The 26,834-nt window shown below is 45.4% G+C and overlaps 1 protein-coding gene across 1 annotated transcript in view; it reads right to left on the bottom strand.

The window, feature by feature from the left end:
- Positions 1 to 26,834, bottom strand: part of GPC4 (glypican 4) — a 53,117-nt gene extending 26,283 nt beyond the window's left edge. Inside the window, exon 1 of the mRNA XM_070759998.1 lies at positions 26,521 to 26,834. Within this exon, the coding sequence (XP_070616099.1) occupies positions 26,521 to 26,680 (160 nt within the window). The 5' untranslated portion in view covers positions 26,681 to 26,834. The remainder of the gene's footprint in view (positions 1 to 26,520) is intronic.

Raw genomic sequence — 26,834 nt, 5'->3', positions numbered from 1 at the left:
ACCGCTAGTTTATGTTGTTGAGAAGCAGCCTCGTTGAGTAACACAACCTCCAGATTTAACCAAATTAAACAGAAGTGTAGGAGAAAAGACTGAGCTGGAAGGCGGAGTTAAAGATATCATCAGTTTAGAATCTGCTGGCCAGCCCAGAAATGCCCCTTTGAGTTGTTGTTTTTAACACAAAACGTTTTATTTATACACATACAGTGTTCCCTCAATTTTTGTGGGTTCGAACTTCAGGAAAAGTCTATACCACGGTTTTTCAAAAATATTAATAAAAAAATACTTTGCGGGTTTTTTCCCTATACCACGTTTTTTTCCACCCGATGACGTCATATGTCATCGCCAAACTTTCGTCTGCCTTTAATAAATATTTTTTTAAAATAAACTTTAAAAAATAAACATGGTGAGTAATAATCTGAATGGTTGTTAAGGGAATGGAAAATTGCAATTAAGGGGTTTAAAAGTGTTAAGGGAAGGCTTGTGATACTGTTCATAGCCAAAAATAGTGCATTTACTTCCGCATCTCTACTGCGTGGAAATTCGACTTTCGCGGGCGGTCTCGGAACGCATCCCCCGTGAAAAGCGAGGGAACACTGTATATACATAACACACAAAACAAAAGACATTTAAAAACATTGGACATGGACAAATCTGTGTTACATTTCTTATTGTGCTCACAACAACAACAACAACAACAACAACAACAACAACAATAATAATAATTTATTAGATTTGTATGCCGCCCCTCTCTGAAGACTCAGGGCACAACTTATTACATAACTATTTTTAGCATAGAATCATAGAAGACTGACAGCAGAAAAAGACCTCATGGTCCATCTAGTCTGCCCTTATACTATTTCCTGTATTTTATCTTACAATGGATATATGTTTATCCCAGGCATGTTTAAATTCAGTTACTGTGGATTTACCAACCACGTCTGCTGGAAGTTTGTTCCAAGAATCTACTACTCTTTCAGTGAAATAATATTTTCTCACGTTGCGTATTATTTTAAACAAATCTTATACATTGATCTTACTTCTGTATCTAATCCTGTATCCATTTTCTCTTAAACCATTTGTCACCAAGAAAATATCTTTTTTTAAAAACTTTTTGTTGGGGGAAAGATCAGAAGCCACAGGAGAAAATATTGTTTTACTGAAAGAGTCGTAGATGCTTGGAAAAAACTTCCAGCAGACGTGATTGGTAAATCCACAGTCACTGAATTTAAACATGCCTGGGATAATAAAGATACATCCATCCTAAGATAAAATACAAGAAATAGTAGAAGGGCAGACTAGATGGACCATGAGGTCTTTTTCTGCCCAGAACAGAGAGAAAGAATCAAGATCACGTGAAGTGTTAATGCGACTTTATGTCTTGGTAAGGCCACACTTGGAATACAGAATTCAGTGTTGGTCCCCACGATGCAAAAAGGATATTGAGACTCTAGAAAAAGTGCAGAGAAGAGCAACAAAGAAGATTAGGGGACTAGAGGCTAAAACATACGAAGACTGATTGCAAGAACTGTGCATGGCTAGTTGAATGAAAAAAAGGACCAGGGGGGACATGATAGCAACGTTCCAATATCTCTCAGGGGTTGCTACAAAGAAGAGGGAGTCAACCTATTCTCCAAAACACCTGAGGGTGGAACAAGAAGCAATGGGTGGAAACTAAACAAGGAGAGAAGCAACTTAGCACTAAGGAGAAATTTCCTGACAGTCAGAACAGTTGATCAGTGGAACTGCCTGCCTCCAGAAGTTGTGAATGCTCCAACACTGAAAGCTTTTAAGCAGATGTTGGATAACCCTCTGTCTGAAATAGTGTAGGGTTTCCTGCCTAAGCAGCGGGTTGGACTAGAAGACCTCCAAGGTCCCTTCCAACTCTGTTATTATTATTATTAACTATAAGACCAGAAGTGGCCAACAAGGTCACAGTGAAGACCGTTCATTGGACCGTTGGCCAAATCTAGCTGAGCTCAAGATGCTTCCCCCTGGTGCCTTTGTTCTGCCTTCATCCTTCCTCTTCTTCGGAAGTACTTGGTCAGCTTTTCTGGCTTAAATGTTCCTGGACACACCAGCGGGCATTGTCCTCTCTTAATGGTTTACGACTTCCCCTGAAAGCCAGCCATCAAAAGAACCCGAGACTAATCCAATTTCACACTCAACTTGCCCTGGTTTCCTTATCAAGGGAGATTAAGGTTCCTCTTATCGCTGCTAATTAACAAGCTTGCTGGAGAATTCTGCTAAACAGAGAAAAGACCAAGGAAGCATCTGAAATACACAAGGGACCAGAGAAGGCAACACAAAAAGACCCTTGCTTACAAAAATAAAAATAAAAAATGGGCACACACACACACAAACAAACAAAAGTTTCTCCTTGGTCACCTGGAGCAAAAATGAACTGTGGTCGGATGTAGCTATGGTAGGAAGGACCACCAACCCAATTTCCCCAGCCATGACACATGTCAAACGTTAAATTAAAACATAATTTATTTCACTTCTATTCCACCCAATCGCGTAGGACTCAGGGCAATAAAAAATACAATAGTACTTACAATAGCTGTGCGATTGGCATACGCTCAACCCTGGAAAGATCCAAACCTCCTGTCAGATAATATGATCATTAATAAAATAATGGATTGTGCTGAAATGACCAGGCTTACTGATGAATTGCAAAACAAACAAGGAAGAGGTTTTTTTTTAACGCGTATGAGAAAACTTTTACAAATGGCTAGAAATTAGAAGAGATAATACGGACAATTTAAATAAACAGGGAAGAATTGTTAAAATGGGATCAACAAGTGTAATGAAAATAGTAAGTAATATAAAGATAGGGTAGAGAAGTATGTGTGTAGGTATGTACACTGCTCAAAAAAATAAAGGGAGCCCTTAAACAACAGAATATAACTCCAGGTAAATGAAACTTCTGTGAAATCAAACTGTCCACTTAGCAAGCGACACTGATTGACAATCAATTTCACCTGCTGTTGTACACATTCAACTAATATCAAATGACCTAAGTGCCAAAGCCCACTGCAACAATATCGCCAAAAAAGCTTCTTGAGTTGTTAACTTGATCCTACGCAGCTTCTGCTCAGGCAATCTCACACTACTCACAAGAGCCTACAAAACTTTTGCCAGACCCATCCTAGACTACGGCTCATCTGTCTGGAACCCATACCACATCTCAGACATCAACACCCTTGAAAATGTCCAAAGATATTTCACCAGAAGAGCCCTTCACTCCTCCACTCGAAACAGAATATCCTACAAAAATAGACTAACAATCCTGGGCCTAGAAAGCCTAAAACACAATTTGAGTATTGCCCACAAGATCATATGCTGCAACGTCCTACCGGTCAATGACTACTTCAGCTTCAACCACAATAACACAAGAGCACGCAACAGATTCAAACTTAATACGAACCACTCCAAACTTGACTGTAAAAAATACGATTTCAACAATCGAGTTATCGAAGCGTGGAACTCATTACCGGACTCAATTATGTCAACCCCTAACCCCCAACATTTCTCCCTTAGACTCTCCACGATTGACCTCTCCAGGTTCCTAAGAGGCCAGTAAGGGGCGTACATAAGTGCACTGGTGTGCCTATCGTCCCCTGTCCAATTCTCTTTCCTTTCTCTCACTTATCATATATATTCTCTTTCTTTCATATATCCTCCCCTCTAAGTTCATTTTTACCCTTATATATATTACCACATGTCTATTTTCTTCCTATGTATTTGTGTATTGGACAAATGAATGAATGAATGAATAAATGAATGAATGAATGAATGAATGAATGAATAAATAAATAAATAAATAAATAAATAAAATAAACGTTTCTATTTCATGTACTTTTGTATGTCTTGTTTAGATGTGGTTTGTTTATAACTAATGAACTCAATAAGGATTAAATGTTTTTAAAAACAATAGTACAATAACAAAAAAGAAGTCGAACATCAAATAAAACCCCACGCAGAAAGAGGACCTTCTCCATTATTCCTTGTGCAACCGCAATTTTATTTCTTTAATTGGGGGAGCAGGTTGCCTGTCAACCACAGCTGGAGTGGGGAGGCACAGCAATTGCCCCCTCCTTCCATCCCCCCCCCAAGGGCATCATTTCACTCCTGCCCAAAGAAAAGAGGGATTGTGACAATAAATGTTGCAATGCCACAAAATGCTGGGTTCCATTCTGGCAAAAACCATTTAACGTCCCAAAAATTTGGAATACTGTCTTCAGCTCTGGAAACCTCACCTTACAAAAAGATATGGATAAAATTGAAGGGGTCCAAAGACGGGCTACAAAAATGGTGGAAGGTCTTAAACACCAAACTTATTGGGAGAGACTTCATGAACTCCATCTGTCTAGTCTGGAGGACAGAAGGGAAAGGGGGCACATGCTAGAAACATTTAAATATGTTAAAGGGTTAAATAAGGTCCAGGAGGGAAGTGTTTTTAATAGGAAAGTGAACACAAGAACAAGGGGACACAAGCTGAAGTTAGTTGGGGGAAAGATCAAAAGCAACATGAGAAAATATTATTTTACTGAAAGAGTAGTAGATCCTTGGAACAAACTTCCAGCAGACGTGGTAGATAAATCCACGGTAACTGAATTTAAACATGCCTGGGATAAACATATATCCATCCTAAGATAAAATACAGGAAAGAGTATAAGGGCAGACTAGATGGACCAAGAGGTTTTTTTCTGCCGTCAATCTTCTATGTTTCTATGAATGAGGAAGGGAGGGAGGGAGGAAAGAAGGAAGAAAAGAAAGAAAGAAGGAAAGGAAGGAAGGAAAACAATGAAGGAAGAAGGAAGAGAAGGAAGGAAGGAAGAGAAAGAAAGAAGGAATGATGAAGGAAGAATCCAAAGGAACTGAATTCAAACTTGCCTGGGATAGATAGATCCATCTAACATAAAATACAGGAAATAGTATAAGGGCAGACTAGATGGACCAAGAGGTTTTTTTCTGCCGTCAATCTTCTATGTTTCTATGAATAAATTTCACGATGCCACAAAATGCTGGGTTCCATTCTGGCAACACAAAAATCTCCTAGGAGGAACTTATATACTTTTTTTGGGGGGGGGGGGCGAGCTTTCTGTCGTGTGGGCTTGCTGGGCTGCTCCTTGCAAAAACCAGACATTTTAAAGTTATTCCTGCGTTACTGGCTTAAAAAATACTTTGCACAACCCGAGATCGATGGGATTTTTATTCTCCCCCTCAACCCCATTTTAATTACTGGCAAAATTGAGGCTTGTGGATTTACAAGGGAAAAGGAGCAGGGGAGATTTATGCCTGGTGCACTCAGAGCCAAAAGCTACATTAAGAAAACTTAATTCTGTCCTGGAAACAAAAGAAAGAAATAAGGGGGGCAAAGTCTCCCTCCTCACATAGTTTTGCTTCCGTTTCTCTTTCCAAAATCAAAGTTTTACAACCCCAGAAGTCCAGACTCCCAAACACAACCGACTACAAATAACTTGCAAGTTTTTTCTCCTGCCATGAAACCGGCCAAAACAAAGGTCCGTTGAGATTTATGGCTGTAATCATCGATCATAATAGGGCGCATAGCAGAATAATCGTTTAGGTTTCAACAATGCAACCGAAAAGAGAGAAGGGGGAAGAATAGAACTAATTAATAGATCAAGATAAAGGCGAAACTTATCTGATGGGAGGCCAGCAAGAAACTGTAAATCTTCTATAAATCACGTAAACCTAATCCCAAAGCTACAGGCTTAGCTAAAATCAAGATACGTCAGCTGGATAAGGAAGCCTCTTTTCGGAAATTAATTGTAAAATTTGCCACTTCCCTAAATCCTTTGCAAGTCTTGTTTGCAGAAGGGCCTGGGTTGGATCTCTGAATTAATCCATTTTCAGGTCTCCGTCTAATACACCCAACCATCTCAACGGGCCAATGGTTAGAGTGCAGTACTGCAAACTACTTCTGCTGATTACCGGCTGCCAGCAGTTTGGCAGATCGAATCTCAGCAGGCTCAATAATAATAATAATAATAATAATAATAATAAGAAGAAGAAGAAGAAGAAGAAGAACAACAACAACAACAACAACAACAACAACAAAACAAACAATTAATAATAAATAATAATTAAATAATAATAATAATAATAATAATAATAATAATAATAATTTATTAGATTTGTATGCCACCCCTCTCCAAGGACTCTGGGTGGCTCCCAACAATAATATAATACAATAAAAAACCCAAATCTAATATTAAGAAAAAAAACTAAATTAAAAACCCGCTATCCTTAAAAATCAATCAAGCTAGACAATCACACCACACTCAAGTCCTACTGGTCAGAAGAGGGGGGGCATTAATCCCCCCCTGCCTGGTGACATAAATGGGTCTTCAATATCTTGCGAAAGGCAAGGAGGGTGGGGGAAGTTCGAATCTCCGGGGGGAGCTGATTACAGAGGGCCGGGGCCGCCTCAGAGAAGGCTCTTCCCCTGGGTCCCGCCAACCTACATTGTTTAGTCAACGGGACCCAGAGAAGGCCGACTCTGTGGGACCTTATCGGCCGTTGGGATTCGTGCGGCAAAAGGCGGTCCCGGAGATATTCTGGTCCGATGCCATGTAGGGCTTTATAGGTCGTTACCAACACTTTGAATTGTGACCGGAAACTGATTGGCAACCAGTGCAGGAGTGTTGACGAGACATGGGCGTATCTAGGAAGGCCCATGATTGCTCCCGCTGTGGGTTTTGCCTCCCGAGGACCATCCCATCTGCCCGTCCGTTACCCTAAGTCAAGGTTGACTCAGCCTTCCATCCTTCCGAGGTGGGTCAAATGAGGACCCAGATGGTTGGGGGCAAAAGGCTGACTCTCTGTAAACCATTTAGAGAGGGCTGGAAAGGCTTGTGAAGTGGCATATGTCTATTCCTTCCTTCCTTCCTTCCGGTTGACTCAGCCTTCCATCTTTCCAGGGTCAGTAAAAGGAGGACCCAGATTGTTGGGAGCAAGATGCTTATTTTCTGTAAACACTTAGAGAGGCTGGAAAGCACTGTGAAGAGATATAGAAGTCTAAATGCTATTGCTATTCCTACATCCGTTTGTGGAAGCCTCAGAAAGGAATTTTTCCTAAGAACCGCGTGTGCAGAAAGCAAGATATCGCCCTGGCAAAATTGCAAAAGCCATTCTCTAAAAATGATGCCCTGGGTTAAACAAAGCCCCCCCACCCCTTGTTCCACAAACGTCCATTATGGGTTTTATTTTTTTGGTCATTAATTAATTTAAGCCAACTGCCAATATCACTTGCAAGTTCCCAAGCAGAGAGATTAGGAGCTTTCTAATAAGGATGATTAGAAGTGAGGGCGACCTTCAATGGCCTTCTTCAATTCCACATTCCACGGCTAATTCGGAGGGAGGGGACGACCCATTCTGGTTTTCCCTCCCCTACCCCAGCCCCATTTCCTATCAGAAACTTACATCCTGTTCTCTTCTCGGAGAAGCTGGGCAAATAATTAGGCTTAATCCTCGCTAGGTCGGCATGTTGCCTTTGAATCCCAGCGATCACATTCCTTCATACAAACAAAACTGCCCTTTTTCCAAGAGAGAGAAATCCCCTCTCATTACCGCCATTTTCTTGGCTGGAAAAGCAGGGTCATGACCTTCCTTTTGCCTGTAGCCTTCTAACCTCTGCCTCCCAATTGGGGAATTGCCCCCCCTCTTCCTCCTCCTCAACAACCCCAACCGGTATGAACATTACTGAAAACGAGAAAGTCCCAATGTTTCAAACTCAACCGACAACAAAGAAGCCAGCATTGCAAACAGAGAACACAACGAACTCATCAACCCAACGTGTCCCCCTCCATCCAAGCAGATGTGCCCAGAAGCCCATTTTAATAACCCAGGGAGGTAACTTGGCACAGCTATTTATTCTGGAGAAAGCCCACTGTATCCAAAAGACCCCTTCTTAATAAGCCCACGCTTCTTCTTCAATCAAATCAGAAACTGAACTCAATGAAACTTGGGTCTGTGGTTGAGCTCAACTCATAAATTTTGGGTGTCCACATTCTTCAACTATAAGATGCACTCAAAGATACCAGCTTAGTGGCCCTGATTCCTCCTAAACCAGGTTTCTTGGAGCATTCATTATCAAGGAGAACCTCCTGAAAGGTAAAAGAATCCAAATAAAAGCAAACCTAGTGGACATATGTCCATCTTAAACTCCACCTTTAGGATCAGGATCTCCTTTGATGTTTTCTTTCTTTCTTTTTCTTTCTTTCTTTCTTTCTTTCCTTCCTTCCTTTCCTTCCTTCCTTAATTCAATGGATTTCTATGCCGCCCCTCTCTGAAGACTCGGGGCGGCTTGCAACATATAGTAAAAACAATAAAATGCAATGGCAAATCCAATTAATTAAACTAGATTACTAGCCTAAAATCCCCAATATTTTAAAAATCAATCGTACACATTCAAACCTCAACCCCACATAACATTCATTGGCCAGGGGGCCTACGATCTAATTGTCCCAAGTCTGGTGACATAAATGAGTCAACACTCTTGCGGAAGGCAAGGAGGGTGGGGGAAGTGCAAATCTCCGGGGGGAGATGATTCCAGAGGGCTGGGGCCCCCACAGAGAAGGCCCTTCCCCTAGGCCCTGCCAACCGACATTGGTTGATGGGACCTGGAAAAGGCCAACTCTGTGGGACCTGACGCACAGTTGCTAGGATTCATGCGGAAGAAGGCGGTTCTGTAAGTAATAATAATAATAATACATTTTGCAAGATTTGAAGTTTCCGAACACTCTTCAAAGGTAGCCTGCTCTTATTCATAAACCCACCATTCACCTTGAGACACCATCACCGCCCCCCGCCCCCCAGCCCTCCAAGTTATGAGAAGTTTGTTGTCCCAATTTCTCACCCGGCTGCTGACGTACATTTTCATCTCTCTGTCTCTCCTCCTATCTGTTTATCTGTTTCTTCCCTGGGACAAAAGACACAGATTTTCCTCCTATCTCTCGGCTGTTTGTATCATTTACTGGTTCTCTGAAGTTGTACCCATGTTGTGACACACACATAACCCTGTCAAAATCTGCTGCTTAAGGATATCCAATGGTATCTCTACTTACGAACTTAATTCATTCCGTGACCAGGTTCTTAAATAGAAAAGTTTGTAAGAAGAAGCAATTTTCCCCATAGGAATCAATGTAAAAGCAAATAATGTGTGTGATTGGGGAAACCACAGGGAGGGTGGAGGCCCTGTTTCCTCCCAGGAGATTCCTAGAGAGGCCCCACGGAGGCTTCTCCCCGCCTTTTCTGGCCCTGTTTCCTCCCAGCAGATTCCTAGAGAGGCCCCACGGAGGCTTCTCCCTGCCTTTTCTAGCCCTGTTTCCCCCCAGGAGATTCCTAGAGAGGCCCCATGGAGGCTTCTCCCTGCCTTTTCCGGTTACAGTTTCGGAGACTCAGGTTTGTTAAGTGGAAAATGGTTCTTGAGAAGAGGCAAAAAAATACCCGGTTCTTATCTAGAAAAGTTTGCAAGTAGAGGCCTTCTTAGGTAGAGGCACCACTCTATTACCCCTAGGAATATTTGGAAATTTGCTGCTTTATCATCTTGCTCAATCGTTAGCTCAAGGTTCTCACGTGGTGTAGATATTACTCAAGAGGTGATGACAATCTGGTTCAGGTCCCAGGTTGGGATCATCTCTGGTGGTCCGGAGAAAAAAAAAGTGTCCCCATGTGTGTTTTTACGTCTTCTGCCTCTTTACAGCAAGGAGAAAACAGGTTTCCAGCCCACACAGAGTGAGAAAGCTTAGTGTGTGCCTTCACTATTATTAACCACACTCTTAATAAAAGCACGGGAGATTTTATTGCTTCTGTGTGTCTAAGGATAGCCAGCCAGCCAGCCTCCAGGTCAGGTTCTCCAGCAAAGGTCACAGGCCACAGGCGCTTAGGGAGGAAAACCTGCCTGAATTATGGCCTACAGATGCATTGTCCAGACACATCAACCGAGAGATGTAGACACACCTTGACCCGGTCACTGGTTTTGCTGCCCAACGTCTCTGACTGTTAGGAGCTTCTCCAGGTGGACTGAGGAATTGTTTTGCTAGAAGTTCTGAGGACTCTTTGACATCCTGGATTCAGGAATGGCCAATAACAAAATTCTGGCGGGCAGGAAAGTTTTCGCCCTGCCGAGGGTTCAGGAAAGGCTCTGGAGCCTGGGGATGGCAAAAACAGACCCAATGGGCCAGCCCAAATCCACAGGTTATTTTAGCAATTGAAGAACAAGGAACAGGAATGCCCATGTTACACCAACACTCCACAGTCTACGTTGGTTGCCGATCAGTTTCCGGTCACAATTCAAAGTGTTGGTTATGACCTATAAAGCCCTTCATGGCATCGGACCAGAATATCTCCGGGACCGCCTTCTGCCACACGAATCCCAGTGACCGATTAGGTCCCACAGAGTGGGCCTTCTCCGGGTCCCATCAACTAAACAATGTCGCTTGGCAGGACCCAGGGGAAGAGCCTTCTCTGTGGCGGCCCCGACCCTTTGGAACCAGCTCCCCCTGAGATTAGAACTGCCCCCACCCTCCTTGCCTTTCGTAAATTCCTTAAAACCCACCTCTGCCGTCAGGCATGGGGGAATTGAGACATCTCCCCTGGGCCTATGCAATTCATGTATGGTATGTTTGTGTGTATGTCTGCTTTAATAACAGGCATGGGGAAATAGATTCCCCTAGGCCGTTTCCGTTTTATGTATGGTTTGTTTGTATGATTGTATGTGATTGTATATGATGTATGATTGTTTTTATATTCAGGGTTTTAAATTGTTTTAACTATTGGATTGTGTCATTTTGCTGTTGTGAGCCGCTCCGATTTCTCTGGAGAGGGGCAGCATACAAATCTAATTAATAATAATAATAATAATAATAATAACAATAATAATAATAATAATAATAATAATAATAATAATAATAATAAACTGTCAGGAGAGCATACAAAACTTTAATATGGGAAACTGCTAATTGATTATTAAATTGTTCATTTACAAAATATAATAAGAAAGGGAAGAGCAAGCATAGTATCTCACTAATGTTTGTTATTCTTATTTTTTCTACTCTTTCTGTTTTTCTGTTTTGTTTTTCTACATGTTCTTTTCATTTGAGATTGGTTGACTGATGTTTACTTTTTGTACTATATATTCTCTTAAAAAAATTTTTTTTAAATAAGAAAAAAAAAGAAAAACAAGGACCATTGGCAGAAGTCCTCCGGAACTAGCAAAAATATCGCCTAGAATTATTTTCACCTTTAGAAGCATAACAATTTTCCTAATGTTTTATTTGCTGTCCTTCCCGTAAAAATATGTTTTTACTGTTTGTGTGAGTGTGTGGGTGGGTGTTTTAGGGTCACTGCCTCTTGAGGGACCATCTACCCAATTGGTTAATACCTGTCTAACTCAAGAGAGTTTGGCTGCCCGAATTTGTCGCTACGTTTCTTGCTGAAATTCCATTTATTCACTGACCAAATCATGGATTTTTTTCCCGACACAGGTGGGAGGGAAAGGAGATTGGAAGGGAAAGGCAAAAGGGAAGTTTCAATTACTTTGTGAAGCGAAGTAGAAAAATTAAGACCTAAGCAAACTTTATTAGCTATGACAAGGGGGGAAAGAAAGGTTACAGCTTCACATTCCTCTCCCTCTCCAGAGGAGAAAGGAGAGAAAGCTTCAAGCTTTCTCCCTGAAAAAAACAAGCAATGCACTTCAATCAAGGAGCATTAGCCCATTTGTTTGGCCCTAAAATAAATAAAATAAAAATCAGCCAAATTAACATTTAAATGACATCGCACCTGGGGATTCCTTAGCAAATGGAGACCCGGCCTTCCTTTTGTTTACAGAGAATCAAGGAGGAAAGAATTAAAACAAGGGAGACTTACAAATAGCCACTTGTCCAAGCACACCAAGAAAGCAAAATGCAATTTAATTTTGTAAAGCCACAACGGTATCTTGCTGCCCACAGAACGGCCTGGTTCATAAGCATCCTGGTGTTGCTTTTTTAAAAATAATTCCAGTTTAATGAATTATGTGGGATGGTTTACAAAGCCCGTGTATATCTTGGGGTGTGGCACAAACACAATCAAACTCCTTCCACAAAACAAGCTTTAAACCAAGGCTCAGAGTAATGAAGTATGGCTAGCATCTTTGATTAACAACCTGTTCATTTAGTGACGGTTTGAAGTTACAGCAGCCGTTGCACTCTTAACGGGTGGATGATCCCCCTGGTCACACAATCCAAATTTGGGCACTTGGCCACTGGGTTATGCACTCATCATGGTTACAGCAACCCAAGGTTCTGCCACCACGACCTTCTCAAACCAGGTTCTAGCAAGCAGAAGTCAACGGCAGAGGCCTGTGTTAGCAAAAACTTCCGAAGAGAAGGATTTAGGTGTCGTGGTTTCTCAAAATGGGTGAACAGTGCGGTCAAGCAGTAGGGAAAGCAAGTAGAATGCTTGGCTGCATAGCTAGAGGTATAACAAGCAGGAAGAGGGAGATTGCGAACCCGCTGTATGGCTGGTGAGACCCCATTTGGAATAATACTGTGTCCAGTTCTGGAGACCTCACCTACAAAAAGAGATGGATCAAATTGAACGGATCCAAAGACGGGCTGCAAAAATGGTGGAAGGTCTTAAGCATAAAACTGATCAGGAAAAACTTCATGAACTCAACCTGTATGGTCTGAATGACAGAAGGGAAAGGGGGGACACGATCGAAACATTTAAATAGGTTAAAGTGTTAAATAAGGTTCAGGAGGGAAGTGTTTTTAATAGGAAAGTGAACACAAGGACAAGGGGGCACAATCGGAGGTGAGTTGGGGGGAAGATCAGAAGCAACATGAGAAAATATTATTTGACTAAAGAGTAGTAGATCCTTGGAACAAACTTCCAGCAGACGTAGTTGGTAAATCCACAGGAATTCAATTTAAACATGCCTGGGAGAAACATAGATCCATCCTAAGATAAAATACAGAAAATAGTATAAGGGCAGACTAGATGGACCAGGAGGGTTTTTTCTGCTGTCAATCTTCTAGGTTTCTAGGAGTCCACCCATCTTAAAAGTTGGCATGGTTGAGAAACCCTGTCCTTGGACCAATTTAGCCAGCCCTGAGCTGAAATGGCTTTCTGTGTTACGATTCTAACCGGTCAGTAGCTGGCTGACCACCAACCCCCGCCTTCAAGGTTTCTCCCACTCAATTCTGCCAGCCGGCCAAGCACACAAATTGCTCCCTATGCCACACAAACAACTACATCATAAACCCTCTTGTCAGGAGGCCTGTAATTCCCCCACAACTATTTTGTCTGGTTCTAAGTCGGCTGCAAAGTTTAATCAAGCAGGGGATGGGAAGGAGGGGAAGTCCAGCTCAACTGACCAGACAGAGTGGGCTGAGGGCCAGATGGAACTTCATGCCTTGTCCCAGATTTTGGGAATATGTCCAGTCAAGCCATACAAAGGCCTGGAATCTCAGCAGCTGGTTGGAGACTTCCAAAACCAGACCAGCATTACCTGACTCTCTGTTGGGTGGAATCATCTCAGGTGGACACCAAAGATTTGGACAAATACATGGGTTGTGTTGACACTCTACAGAGTCAACCCCTGAACTATTTAACTACATCCACACAATGTATTGGACAAACTCCCACCGGTTGGACACTTTATGGTTGAATTCACTGCGCAAATCTCCCAAATGAACTAATTCCTCAAATAATTCTCCAAATTCTAAGATATATAATAATTATAACAACAACAGAGTTGGAAGGGACCTTGGAGGTCTTCTAGTCCAACCCCCTGCTTAGGCAGGAAACCCTACAGACAGATGGTCATCCAACATCTGCTTAAAAACTTTCAGTGTTGGAGCATTTACAACTTCTGGTGGCAAGCTGTTCCATGGATTGATTGTTCTGTTTATTAGGAAATTTCTCCTTAGTTCTAAGGTGCTTCTCTCCTTGTTTAGTTTAGCTTCTTGTTCTGCCCTCAGGTGCTTTGGAGAATAGCTTGACTCCTTCTTCTTTAGGGCAATCCCTGAGATACTGGAAGGCTGCTATCATGTCTCCCCTGGTCCTTCTTCTCATTAAACCAGCCATGCCCAGTTCCTGCAACCGTTCTTCCTATCTTTTAGCCTCCGGTCCCCTAATCCTCTTTGTTGCTCTTCTCCACTTTTTCTACAGTCTCAACATCCTTTTTGCATCATGGCGACCAAAATTGAATGCAGGATTCTAAGTATCTTATATATATCATATCACCTCTGGAAGACGCTTTTTAAAATTTATTTCAAGGAAGCATAAATAGTTCTTCCTTCATTCTGTGCAAGAATCCTATGGATTGGGCTCAATTGAGCGGCCCAGGGGTCTTTGTGAATCCCAAACTCAAGATTCTTCATTTTTGGCCTTCTCCAGGTCCCGTCGACTAAACAATGTCGTCTGGCGGGACCCAGGGGAAGAGCCTTCTCTGTGGCGGCCCCGGCCCTCTGAAACCAACTCGCCCCAGAGATTAGGACTGCCCCCACCCTCCTCGCCTTTCGTACGTTTTTAAAAACTCATCTCTGCCACCAGGCATGGGGAAACTAACACACACCCCAATTGTCAAAGTTGGTGTATGGTTTGATTGGGTTGTGTGATTATTTTATTTTATTATAAGGGTTTTTAATTGTATTTTTAAAATTGGATTTGTACACTGTTTATGTTGTTGTGAGCCGCCCTGAGTCCTCGGAGAGGGGCGGCATACAAATCTAATATATTATTATTATTATTATTATTATTATTATTATTATTATTATTATTAATCTCTCCTCCTTTCATCTCTTCATGATCCTACCTTCTCAACCCCTGCCCTTTTCCCCACACCGGCATTTGTTATCAGGACTTCCAGGCAGTTAAAAACAAACCTGAATTAACTTGATTGAATTGGTTCTTTTTACGATAGCTTCTGTTGGCCTGACATTTCTGTAACTACTTGCGGTAAGAATATTTGAAGGAAACCCCAGCCCAGTTCATTAGCAGGCACAAACCTTTTTAATTAACCTCTTGATCAAAGGCTGACAAGCCCAGATGCTTAATATGCAGATAAACAAACCAGCATGGGTGAACTGATAGTTGAAGCTGCCTTCCAACAGACAATCTTTTACAGACCTCCTAATAAACAGTCAATGTCCAAAAAAATAGATAGATGGAATAGAATTCTTCACGTCTTCTTAAAAGCAAGCCCAGCTAGCAAATAGAACTTAAAATAAAGGAAAAAACCCAAACCGCCATGGATCTGAGGTCATAAAAATGGGGTAGAATCCATGAAGAAACAGAAACTACGTCTTGTTTGGACAAGGATTCACACATTAATGTTCAGGTATGTACAAGGAGGTCATAGGGAAGACCCTCACCGAGAAACAAAGAACAAGTTGCAAGCTGTGCTAAATAGACTTCACTTAGACAAATTTGCACAACAATGGAACAATCTACCAATGGAAATTGGGTCTCTCCACTTCTGGAAGTTTTTAAGTAGCATTCTACTGGCTTTCCCTACCGCCTGACCGCACTGTTCACCCACTTGGAGACTGTCAGAAATCACTACCCCTAAATCCTTCTCTTCTGAAGTTTTTGCTAACACGGAACTGCCAATGCAATACTCAGAGTGAGGATTCCTTTTCCCCAAGTGCATTATTTTACATTTGGAAACATTGAACTGCAGTTTCCATTGCTTTGACCACTTATCTAGTAAAGCTAAATCATTTGCCATATTACAGACGCCGCCAGGAATATCAACCCTATTGCACAGTTTAGAGTCATAAGAAAAGCCACATCTCAAGGAGGGTTGAATTGGTTATTCTGCACCTTGAAGAAGGTTGGATTGGATGTTCTTTGTGGTGGCCTCTTCCAACTCAAGAACTCTGGAAATCTTCAACTAATTTTTCATTAGAAAAATGCAAGACCACCACAATCTACCAAGAAAATGTCACCCCTTCCCCTACATTCTGAAGACTTAGATGTTGCATTTACCAGCACGTGGCCTTCAGATCTTCATAACGTGGTCTTGGATTTGTGTGTCTTAACCCAAAGGTAAGAAGCATCAAAACTGACCAATTTATTGACTGATGGGATGAAGGCAACCTTAATCTTTCTTTCTGGCATCTTCTCAACTCAAAACTTTTTCCCCCCAACCCAGGGGTAGGCAAAGTTGTCTCTTCTACGACAGGTGGACTTCAACTCCCAGAATTCCTGAGCTAGCATGATTGGTTCAGGAATTCTGGGAGTTGAAGTCCACAAGTCATAGAAGAGCTAACTTTGCCTACCCCTGCCCCAGCCCAATGTGGAAAATTACAAACCACTTTCTGCTCTCAACGTTCTCCACTGTTAAGACTAGGGAGTATCAACTACAGTATTCAACGGGGTTGGCTGGGCCTTACGAAGGAGTCTTCCCAGTGGAGTCCCAAAGAAAACAAAAAACAGGTAGAATGTTATTTTCTGCTCACAAGTGTTTGCTTTGGCTGGTGCTCCTGCCCCACGAAATACCAAAATAAGTTCTAAAAGGAGAGGAGAAAAACGCCAAGGCCTCTGGTTTAATCAAACAAGCTTTGCTCTGCAGCAGAAAAAGGGAGTTTGACAAATGTCTTTTGTTGTTAACCATTGCTACAGCTCTGAGTAAATACTTCGGCAGGCCCCAACTCATTATCAGAAAAGCAAAGATCAAAGTTTAGCCCCGGGCAAGTAACAGGTGTCTGAAATCTGGCTGCACACACTTTCAACATCATACACCCAGGATTTTTTATTATTATTTAATTGCCCTTAGGCCAGGGATCTAAGTCTGCTGATTGAATAGGACAATGTTCAGTTGGGTCCCAATAACCATCTGAGAAATACCGTATTTTTCGGCATATAAGCCTCCCTAAAAGAGGCTGAAAATTCATGTGCATCTTATACTCTGAATGTGGTAGTCTTTTTCTCTTCTTTCCCTCTCTTTCTTTATTTCCTTCTCTCTCGCTCTCTCTTCTCTTTCTTTCTCTCCTTTCTTTCTCTCTCTTTCTTTATTTCCTCCTCTCTCGCTCTCTCTTCTCTTTCTTTCTTTCCTTTCTTTCTCTCTCTTTATTTCCTTCTCTCTCGCTCTCTCTTCTCTTTCTTTCTCTCCTTTCTTTCTTTCTTTATTTCCTCCTCTCTCACTCTCTCTTCTCTTTCTTTCTTTCCTTTCTTTCTCTCTCTTTATTTCCTTCTCTCTCGCTCTCTCTTCTTTCTTTCTCTCTTTTTTCTCTCTCTTTCTTTATTTCCTTCTCTCTCGCTCTCTCTTCTCTTTCTTTCTCTCTTTTTTCTCTCTCTTTCTTTATTTCCTTCTCTCTCGCTCTCTCTTCTCTTTCTTTCTCTTTTTTCTCTCTCTTTCTTCTTTCCTTCTCTCTCTCTCTTCTCTCTCTCTTTCTTCTTTCTTTCTCTCCTTTCTTTCTCTCTCTCTCTCTCTTCTCTCTCTCTTTTTTCTTTTTTTCTTTCTTTCTCTCCTTTCTTTCTTTCTCTCTCTTTCTCCTTTCTTTCTCTCTCTCTCCTCTCTCTCTCTTTCTTCTTTCTCTCTCCTTTCTTTCTTTCTCTCTCTCTCTTCTCTCTCTCTCTTTCTTCTTTCTTTCTTTCTATATCTCTCTTTCTTCCCTTCCTTCTTCTTTTTTCTTTGCAATATGCCAAAATGCCAAGCCCAGGACACCCAGCCTTGGAAACCTGCTTTTCAAAGAGTAAAACGCTTAGCTAGGTTCACCAGCGAGAACAAGGGGCCTGCCCATGGGAGCCACCAGCCTCAGGTGGAAACGTTGGCACCCGTGCCAAACCCAGCCCCTTTCCCCAAATCCGAGACTGTCCCCCTGTTGTCCTTGTCCTGCACCATAATTAACTACATTTTTTCTCATCGTGCCACTAACAAGCACCAAAGGAAGCATCGTACCATGATATTAAAACATGCACACACTGGAGAGAACAAAAGGCCGTTGTGGGTGTGTGGGATTTTTGTTTCCCAGCAAAAACCCACGGGTTTTTTTGTGTTGTTGTTGGGAATTTGACGGGCGGAGGAGGGGGGGAATAGCTTGGCTCTGAATTTTAAAATCCCTCGGCTTTCTCTTCCGTCCTTGTGATTTTAAAAGCTGCAAACCAGCCCGCTTACGAGGAGAATCCCAATGCATCAACTCCACGTTTTGGTGCAAATGCATCTCCCCCCATTGCAAGGGAGTTTTAATCCCTTTTAACAATGGAGGGGCTTTGCTCGCCCGAGAAAGATGCACTCTTCAAGGTGAAGTGACGGGAAAGGGGGGAAGAGAGGATTCCTCAACCCCCCATCACTATCAGGACAGGAATGTGGGTCCTAAATGAAGTCACCGTTTTACGTTTGAAGACTTCTATAGCTGGCTGGAGGATTCTGGGAGTTGAAGTCCACGAGTCTTAAAGTTGCAAAGTTTGAAGACTTCTATAGCTGACTGGAGGATTCTGGGAGTTGAAGTCCATAAGTCTTTAAAGTTGCCAAGTTTGAAGACTTCTATAGCTGGCTGGAGAATTCTGGGAGTTGAAGTCTACAAGTCTTAAAGCAGCCAAGCTTGGGGACTTCCCTGCTCCAATGTCACCCTTAGCTTTCCAAGCACACATTCTTATCAGAAATCAAGAGGGGGGGAAAAACACCAAAATCTTTCCAGGTAAGGTCAAAGTCAAGTCCAACCTGATGGCTCTGCAGCTCTTGTATTCAAGAGGCGGCAAACAGAGAATGCAAAAAAATACCCCAACCTCAGACTACCGACTCTCCCCTACTAATGCGCTTCCTCCTCTCTGCTCCCTGGTTGTCCACCTGACCTCACAGCCCCTGATCCCGCTGTCTAGAGTGCTGGTGAGACCCCATTTGGAATACTGTGTCCAGTTCTAGAGACCTCACCTGCAAAAAGAGATGGATCAAATTGAACGGGTCCAAAGACGGGCTACAAGAATGGTGGAAGGTCTTAAGCATAAAACTGATCAGGAAAGACTTCATGAACTCAATCTGTCTAGTCTGGAGGACAGAAGGGAAAGGGGGGACATGATCGAAACATTTAAAGATGTTAAAAAGTTAAATAAAGTTCAGGAGGGAAGAGTTTTTAATAGGAAAGTGAACACAAGAACAAGGGGGCCAAATCTGAGGTTAGTTTGGTGAGAGATCTGAAACAAGGTGAGTAAATATTATTTTACCGAAAGAGTAGTAGATGCTTGGAATAAACTTCCAGCAGACGTGATTGGTAAATCCACAGGAACTGAATTGAAACACGCCTGGGATAAACTTAGATCCATCCTAGGATAAAATACAGGAAATAGTATAAGGGCAGACTAGATGGACCAGGAGGTCTTTTTCTGCCCTCAATCTTCTAGGTTTCTATGTCAAGGCAAAATTGCTCATGAGAGGAAACACCTGATAATTGAGGCCCCTCCGAAACAATAGCTATCATAATTTGACTATAAATGACAAGGAATGCAGTCATGTTTATTTTGGCACTGGTCGTAGAGGACCTTCTGGGAAACGCCAGCCAAGGCAATGAATCCTCCCACGCACACGCCGAGAGCCCTCAGCGAAGGCCAATGGCCCCCTCCCCACTTTACTCGGCTGCGGCTGATCCGAACCAACCCTGGAGAGGTCCAGACGCAGCCTCCAGATGAGGTCAACAACCGGGCCTAGCCAAGAATTCAGGTTCGGTCTCAAATCCAGTGAAGGGCTGGCCGTGACTCTCCTGGACGTCCACCAACAAGAATTGGTTACCCTGATGCAACCGGAAGCTGTTTCCCATCCATCGACATCCAAAGGACACTTATCTACAATATTTTTCAAACTATAAGACGCACCTTAGTTTTTTGGGGAAAGACTCTGCCTATCAGGTGTTTATCTAGCTAGCATCCTTAGTCTGGTCAGCTTCAGCACATTGTTTTATCCCCTGGCTAAGGGCTTAACACTAGACAGACAGTCAAGCAAAGATCAATTCCAAAAGTCCAGAAGTCTTAAAAGTTGGCAAGGTTGGAGAAAGCTGCTTTAGGAGAACAGATGAATGGGAGATTTGGGGAGTTGAAGCCTTGCTGAGGTTCGGAAACAGACTTCAAACCCCAAAATTGATAGGTTTACCCAGGCATCTGGCCTGGGTATTCTGGGTCTTGTAGTCCAGCTTGGGCGCAAGGCCCACCAGGCATCTGGCCTGGGTATTCTGGGTTTTGTAGTCCGGTCTGGGTTGGGTTTTCTTGGTTTTGTAGTCCGATCTGAGTGAAGGCCCACCAGGCCAGGTGTGGGTATTCTGGGTCTTGTAGTCCAGCCTGGCTGCATCTGGTCTGGGTATTCTGGGTCTTGTAGTCCGCTCTGGGTGAAGGCCCACCAGGCCAGGTCTGGGTATTCTGGGTCTTGTAGTCCGCTCTGGGTGAAGGCCCACCAGGCCATGTCTGGATATTCTGGGTCTTGTAGTCCGGTCTGGGTTGGGTATTCTGGGTCATGTAGTCCAGCCTGGCTGCATCCGGTTTAGGTATTTGGGGTCTTGGATCTCAAAAGCAGCATTAGAACCCATTCCGGCCCAGCATTACTGACTCTGGAGTCCCATTGGCTGCTCCCTGTTTGCAGGGTGAATACCCCCATTTCCGAGCCATCAGGGTCCACCCACCCTACGGACTGTTTCTCTGTGAAAGAAGAGAGGGAGAAGCCTCACCTCGAAGAAAAAAGGATTGGATTTTCTGCGCTCTCTCTCTCTCTCTTTCCCCCCTTGGGGAGGGAAGGGAGGACCATCTTGATGCCGGCATGAATGGCTGGGACCCTTCACATTTCTGAGCCGCTCCGTCATGCATTTTTGTTATTGTTGAGAGTGGGGTGGAGCGGGAGGGCTGGGGCCCAGGTCCTTGGTGGTCTCTGAAAGGACCCGGCTAAAACTCCTTTTGTTCCCGGGGAGAATGCAGGACGCTTGGCCATTCAAGGCGGAAAAAGAAAGCAAGCAGGCGGAGGCTTGGCCCAGGGGAGGGGAGGGGAGGGGGGAGAGAGAGGGGCTTAGGGAGAAGAGCCTCTCCAACAGTTTTGAAGTAGGAAGAGGGCCGGTTTTGCATGCCAGGAAAACTCCACGTCACAAGGAGAAAGCACAAAAGTGCCTCTCTCCATTAGGCGGCTGGATAAGAAGGAGCCCACCCCTCGAATTATCCCATAGGCTCAGCAGAACCCCTCCCCTGCCAGCAGAGGTTTGGTTGGCTGGACTACAAGACCCAGAATACCCAGGCCAGATGCCTGGTGGGCCTTGCTGCCTGGCTGGACTACAAAACCCAGAATATCCAGACCAGATGCCAGTGGGCCTTGCAGCCTGGCTAGACTACAATACCCAGAATACCCAACCCAGACCAGACTATAACACCCAGAATACCCAGACCAGATGCCTAGTGCAGCGTTTCCCAACCGGTGTGCCGCGGCACACTAGTGTGCCACGAGACACCGTCAGGTGTGCCACGGCGCCCCTAGGAAGCTCCAGCTGGGCGGGGCGCTGCCAGTGCCGGACCGCCATATCCGGCATTCTCCTGCTGGGCCCCAAAGAAGGAGGGCGGGAAAAAGGAGGCAGGGGCAGGGAGGTGCGGCAGTAGGAGTAAAGGGAGCCGCGGCTGCCCCTGCCTCTCCACGGTGCCTCCGGCCAAACGCGCCCCTGGCTTCTCCGCCCTGTCCCATTGCCCGCCGGATCTGCCCACTCTCCTCCTCCGCCGCCGCCGCTGCCTCAAGCCTTGGGGCGCGATCCGCCCCCTCTCCTCCACCGCCGCCTCCTGCCTTGGGGCGAGCAATCCAGGAGTCCAGGACTGTGTGGCTTTGCGCCATGAAGAGAAAACGGCCGACTTTTCCCTGCTGCCGTTTTCTCTTCATGGCGCAAAGCCACACAGTCCTGGACTCCTGGATTGCTCGCTTCTCCGGTCAGCAAAGCCATCTGCCCAGGAAAGTGCCGCGCTGGCCGGAGAAGTGAGCGATCCGGGATTCCGGGACTGTGTGGCTTTGCGCCATGAAGAGAAAACGGCAGCAGGGAAATGTCGGCCGGGCTAACGGGAGGCGGCGTGAGGCCGGGCGCTGGGGACGTCTGGGAGGGTGAGGAGGCTGATGGCTGCTGCGCACTCCACTCTCTCTCCGGCTCTCTCTCGCTCTTTCTTTTTCTCTCTGTTGCTGGCGTGGTGAACGAGAGAGAAAGAGAGAGAGAGAAAAAGGAGGGGAGAGAGAATGAGAGAGAAAGAGAGGGAAAGAAAGCAAGAGAGAGAGAGAAAGAAAGGGGGGAAGGTGGGAGAGGGAAAGACATAGAGGGAGGGAAGGAGGGAGAGAGAAAGAGAGCAAAAAAGAGAGGAAGAAAGAAAGAAAGAAAGAAAGAAAGAGGGATGGAGAGAAAGAAGGGAAGGAAGGGAGAGAAAGAGGGAGGGAGAAATAGAGTGAAATGGAGGAAGAGATATTTTTTTTGTCCAAACTTTTCTTTAGCGCCCCCCTCCCGTTCAGTGTTCCCCAGAATTTTGAAAACATGAATAATGTGCCGCGGCTCAAAAAAGGTTGGGAAACACTGGCCTAGTGGACCTTGCAGCTAGGCTGGACTACAAGACCCAGAATACCCAACCCAGACCAGACTGCAAAACCCAGAATATCCAGACCAGAGGCCTAGTGGGCCTTGCAGCCAAGCTGGACTACAAGACCCAAAATACCCAGACCAGATACCAGTGGGCCTTCACCCAGACCGGATTACAAAACCCAGAATACCCAACCCAGACCGGACTACAAGACCCAGAATACCCAGACCAAACACCAGTGGGCCTTCACCCAGACCGGACTACAAGACCCAAAATACCGAAACCAGATGCCCCAATGATATCTTGCCAAGCTGCACAGGGCCCATCACTTTTGAGTTCCAAGAATCCCCTATTCTGGGAGAATGGAGCCACAACTAAACACAAACACACAACTCACATTGACAGAGGATCACTGAGTTAACCGAGACAGATGGGACTGGTGGAACTGGAAGGACCAGTCAAAGTCTCACCCTAAAACCCCAGACATCTCCTCTCGGGGAGATAAAATTCTGCCAGAAATTTTAGGATTTGAAAGAGCAGTTTTTTTGCAAAATCAGATTCTTTCCCTCCTTCTTTTTAAAGGCTTCGCGACACCTTTTCCAAGATGTCAGGGATGCTTTAGAAAAAGCAAACAAAACAAAACAAAACAAACCCCAAATTAAAATTGCAAAATTCAAAAATAAAATGTTTTAAGAAGAAAGTCAGCCCCTATAGCTCCCCATACCTCTGCCTCCAAAACGGCAGGAATATACAGCCGGCGATAAAATAAAATTGCAAAATTTAAAAAAATGTTTTTAGAAGAAAGTCAGGGGCTCCAATAGCCCCCCCCTCACCTTTACCTCCAAAGCGACAGAAATATACAGAAGGCGATAAAATGATACGGCAGTGTAAAAAGTTTAAGACAGTTATTAGGCAGTTAAAAGGGCAAATAAAAATGTCTTTGCGCAGAACATGGAAAATAATAATTCTAGTCCTCAAGACCCACTGGGAAGAGAACTGGAGGCTGGGAGCAGAATAATCCAAAGATTGGTTTATTTAAACATACGGAATGCACCCAGAATTTGGATTCAGATGTTTGGCTAAGCCGGAAGTCTTCAAACTTGGCAACTTTAAGACTTGTGGACTTCAACTCCCAGAATTCCACAAGTCTTAAAGTTGCCAACTTTAAACTCTTTAAAGTTGCCAAGTTTGGGGACCCCCCCTACTAAGCCATGGTTTCTTTTTAATCCTCATCAGCAACAACAAACTTCTTTCTACAACTTGCCAAGCAAGAAAGCTGCTATTTTATTTCCGGGTTAAATTTTTTTCTCTCTCTCAACGTACATTCAAACAATACAATAGACCATCTATAATAGTGTTCAAAAAAAATAAAGCGAACACTCAAATCTGAATGAATGAAATACTCTCATTGACTATTTCATTTGCACAACTATTCCATTTGCACAACAGCATGCGAAATTGACTGTCAATCAGTGTTGCTTCGTAAGTGGACAGTTTGATTTCATAGAAGTTTGATTTACTTGGAGTTATATGCTGTTTTTTTAAGTGTTCCCTTTATTTTTTTTGAGCAGTGTATTTTCCATGAATAAAATGCAATATTTTGTTAGTAACTCATAACAATCATCAAAAACATTTCCATTTTTTTTTTCTAATTTTGTTCTAAGAAGAACAACGGGGCACAATCTGAGCTTAGTTGGGGGAAAGATCAGAAGCAACAGTGAGAAAATATTATTTGACTGAAAGAATAATAGATGCTTGGAACAAACTTCCAGCAGACGTGGTTGTAAATCCACAGTGACTGAATTTAAACATGCCTGGGTTAAACAAAGATCCATCCTAAGATAAAAGATACGAAATAGTATAAGGGCAGACTAGATGGGCCATCAATCTGCCGTCAATCATCCATGTTTCTATGTTTCTAATTTTGTCATCCAGTTACACACATTATCTTTTAATTAAACCCCCTCCTTAATGTCCCTTCAAAAATATAACACCAATAATATCATTGAGAAAGCTGCTATTTTCACCGGCCGGAGAGCAAATCCATGCAGGTGGGAGATGGGTACTGTAGTCCAAGCCAGGACAGGGTGTTTGGATGACCTCATGGGCAGGGTGTATCGTGACATGCATGTGTCACTTAGTGCCTGGAGGCCCTGGAGGGGACGCAAGGGACGTCTTCTCCAGACTTCTAATCTCAGCCCTCCCCTCCCTGCCCAAAATGGGGAGTGGGACCCCTGCCAAACGGCCGGCTCTGTTTTGAAAGCCTGCAGTCGCTGGCACCTCCTTCAGCTGGCACAGACCGGCGGCGAAGAGGTTGGACGGATGACTTCTCGAAGGACAAACATTCACCCAGACGGGGAAAAAGTTCTCGGCCCAAACTTTGGAAGCAAACACGGCCTTCAATGGGCACCATTCTCTTCGCCCAAAGGGACGCCCAAGCCGGCCCCACCCCGGGCCGAATATAAGAGTCTGAAAAGCTCCATTGATCCCGACAGGCCAGGTGGAAAGGCCAACCGGAGTCGGAGGGCCACAGGGGGGTCTTTCAACGCAGCCAGAGGGAGAAGAGGCAGGAGCATCTAACGCAGAGGTCCTCAAACCTGGCAACTTTAAGACTTGTGGAGTTCAACTCCCAGATTTCTCCAAATTCTCTAAAGTGGCATTGCCCCCCCCACCACCCTTGTCACCTCCCCCCCACCCTTGCCAAAGCTCAGGAAGGCTGGAAGCCAAGGATGCTTCCCCTGCGCTTTGGTTAATGTAAATGAGAAGAAGAGGGAGGAGGAGGAGGGAGGAGGAGGAAGGGGAGGGGAAGAAGGGGAAGAGGAAGAAGAAGAGGAAGAGGAGGAAGAGGAGGAAGAAGAAGAAGAAGAAAAAGAAGAAGAAGAAGAAGAAGAAGAAGAAGAAGAAGAAGAAGAAGAAGAAGAAGAAGAAGAGGAGGAGGAGGAAGGGAAAGGAGAGAAAGAAAGAAAGAAAGAAAGAAAGAAAGAAAGAAAGAAAGAAAGAAAGAAAGACCATTTGCCCCCACCACCACCAATCCCGAGCTCGGAGCCGGCCAGAAACTCCACCCCGGGGCGAGACGGGGGGGGGGGGGAAGCCACATGGCGCGCGGGGGGGGGGAGACAGAGAGGCATCCAGGGTTGCAAATTCCATCCGCAAATTCCTGCGCGGTTCGCTTGAACGCCCCGAGCTGCTCCAAAGGGACCTGGGACCCCCCCCCTTCGCTTTTCACCCGGGATCCCCCCGCGCTTATCCCTAAACGGGAGGGGCCTTCCCGCGGTGCCCAGCCCTCCCCGACACCCCCTTTTTGTTCCCAAAGCCTCAGCGGGACCGACCCCCCCCCCATGCAACAGGCAGCCCTTCCAATGCTCCCCGCACGTGGGGAGGCCCGAGGGGGGCGCCTTCCGGGAGGGGGGGACGGTGGGGATTTGGGGAGGGGGCGGCATGGCGGTTCTTGCAAGGGGGGCTCCCCACCGAGAACTTTCCGGGGTCCCCCGCCCCCTCTGCAAGCCACCCCCGCAAGCCAAAGGTGGCAATCTGGGGGGGGCTTGGACGGGACCCCCTTTAGCGTCTCCCCTTCCCTCCTGGAGAGTTGGGGAGGTTCTTGCAATGGGGGGTCCCCACCGAGGACCTCCCGGCCCCCACTCTGCAAGCCGCCCCCGCAAATCGGAGGGGGGATCTGAGGGGCTTGTACGGGACCCCTCCTCCCCCAACGTCCCCCCTCCCTCCCCGCCGAGCCGCCCCTCTGCAAACCACCACCCCCGCAAGTCAGAGGGGGGAATATGGGGGGCTTACACGGGACAAACCCCCCCCAGCATTCCCCCTCCCTCCCCACCGAGGCTAAATGGGGGGGGCCGGCCGGTCCCCTCCAGGGTCCCCCCGCCGCCCCCCGTCTGCCAGCCGACGGAGGCCCCGGAGGAGGCATTGTGGGGGGGTTGTTGTTGCAGGGGGGGGACCCCCCTCCCAGCATTCCCCCTCCCTCCCTCCCCCCCGCCCACCCACCGTTGATCTGGACGCCGGGCGCCTCGCTGGGGCTGAAGCCGCGGGCCGCGTACAGCCGCTTCACTTCGGCGCAACTTGGCGAGCGCGGCTCCTCGGCGGGCCCGGCCAGCACGGCGGCCAGCAGCAGCGGCAGGAGCGGCGGCGTCCGTCGGGCGGGCATGGCCGGGGCTGCTGCTGCTGCTCCTCTCGCGCTCGCTCCCGCTGTTGCTGCTGCTGCCGCCGAGGCCGCTTCCCCGGGGGCGCCCAGGCGGAGTCCGGCGGCGTCGGGCGGCGAGGCTGGAGCGGCGCCCGGGGGAGGCGAGCGGGCGGGCGGG

The sequence above is a fragment of the Erythrolamprus reginae genome, chromosome 8 (assembly GCF_031021105.1).
Source record: "Erythrolamprus reginae isolate rEryReg1 chromosome 8, rEryReg1.hap1, whole genome shotgun sequence".
In the NCBI taxonomy this organism is placed as follows: domain Eukaryota; kingdom Metazoa; phylum Chordata; class Lepidosauria; order Squamata; family Dipsadidae; genus Erythrolamprus; species Erythrolamprus reginae.
This window is presented reverse-complemented; position numbering and strand designations above follow the sequence as displayed.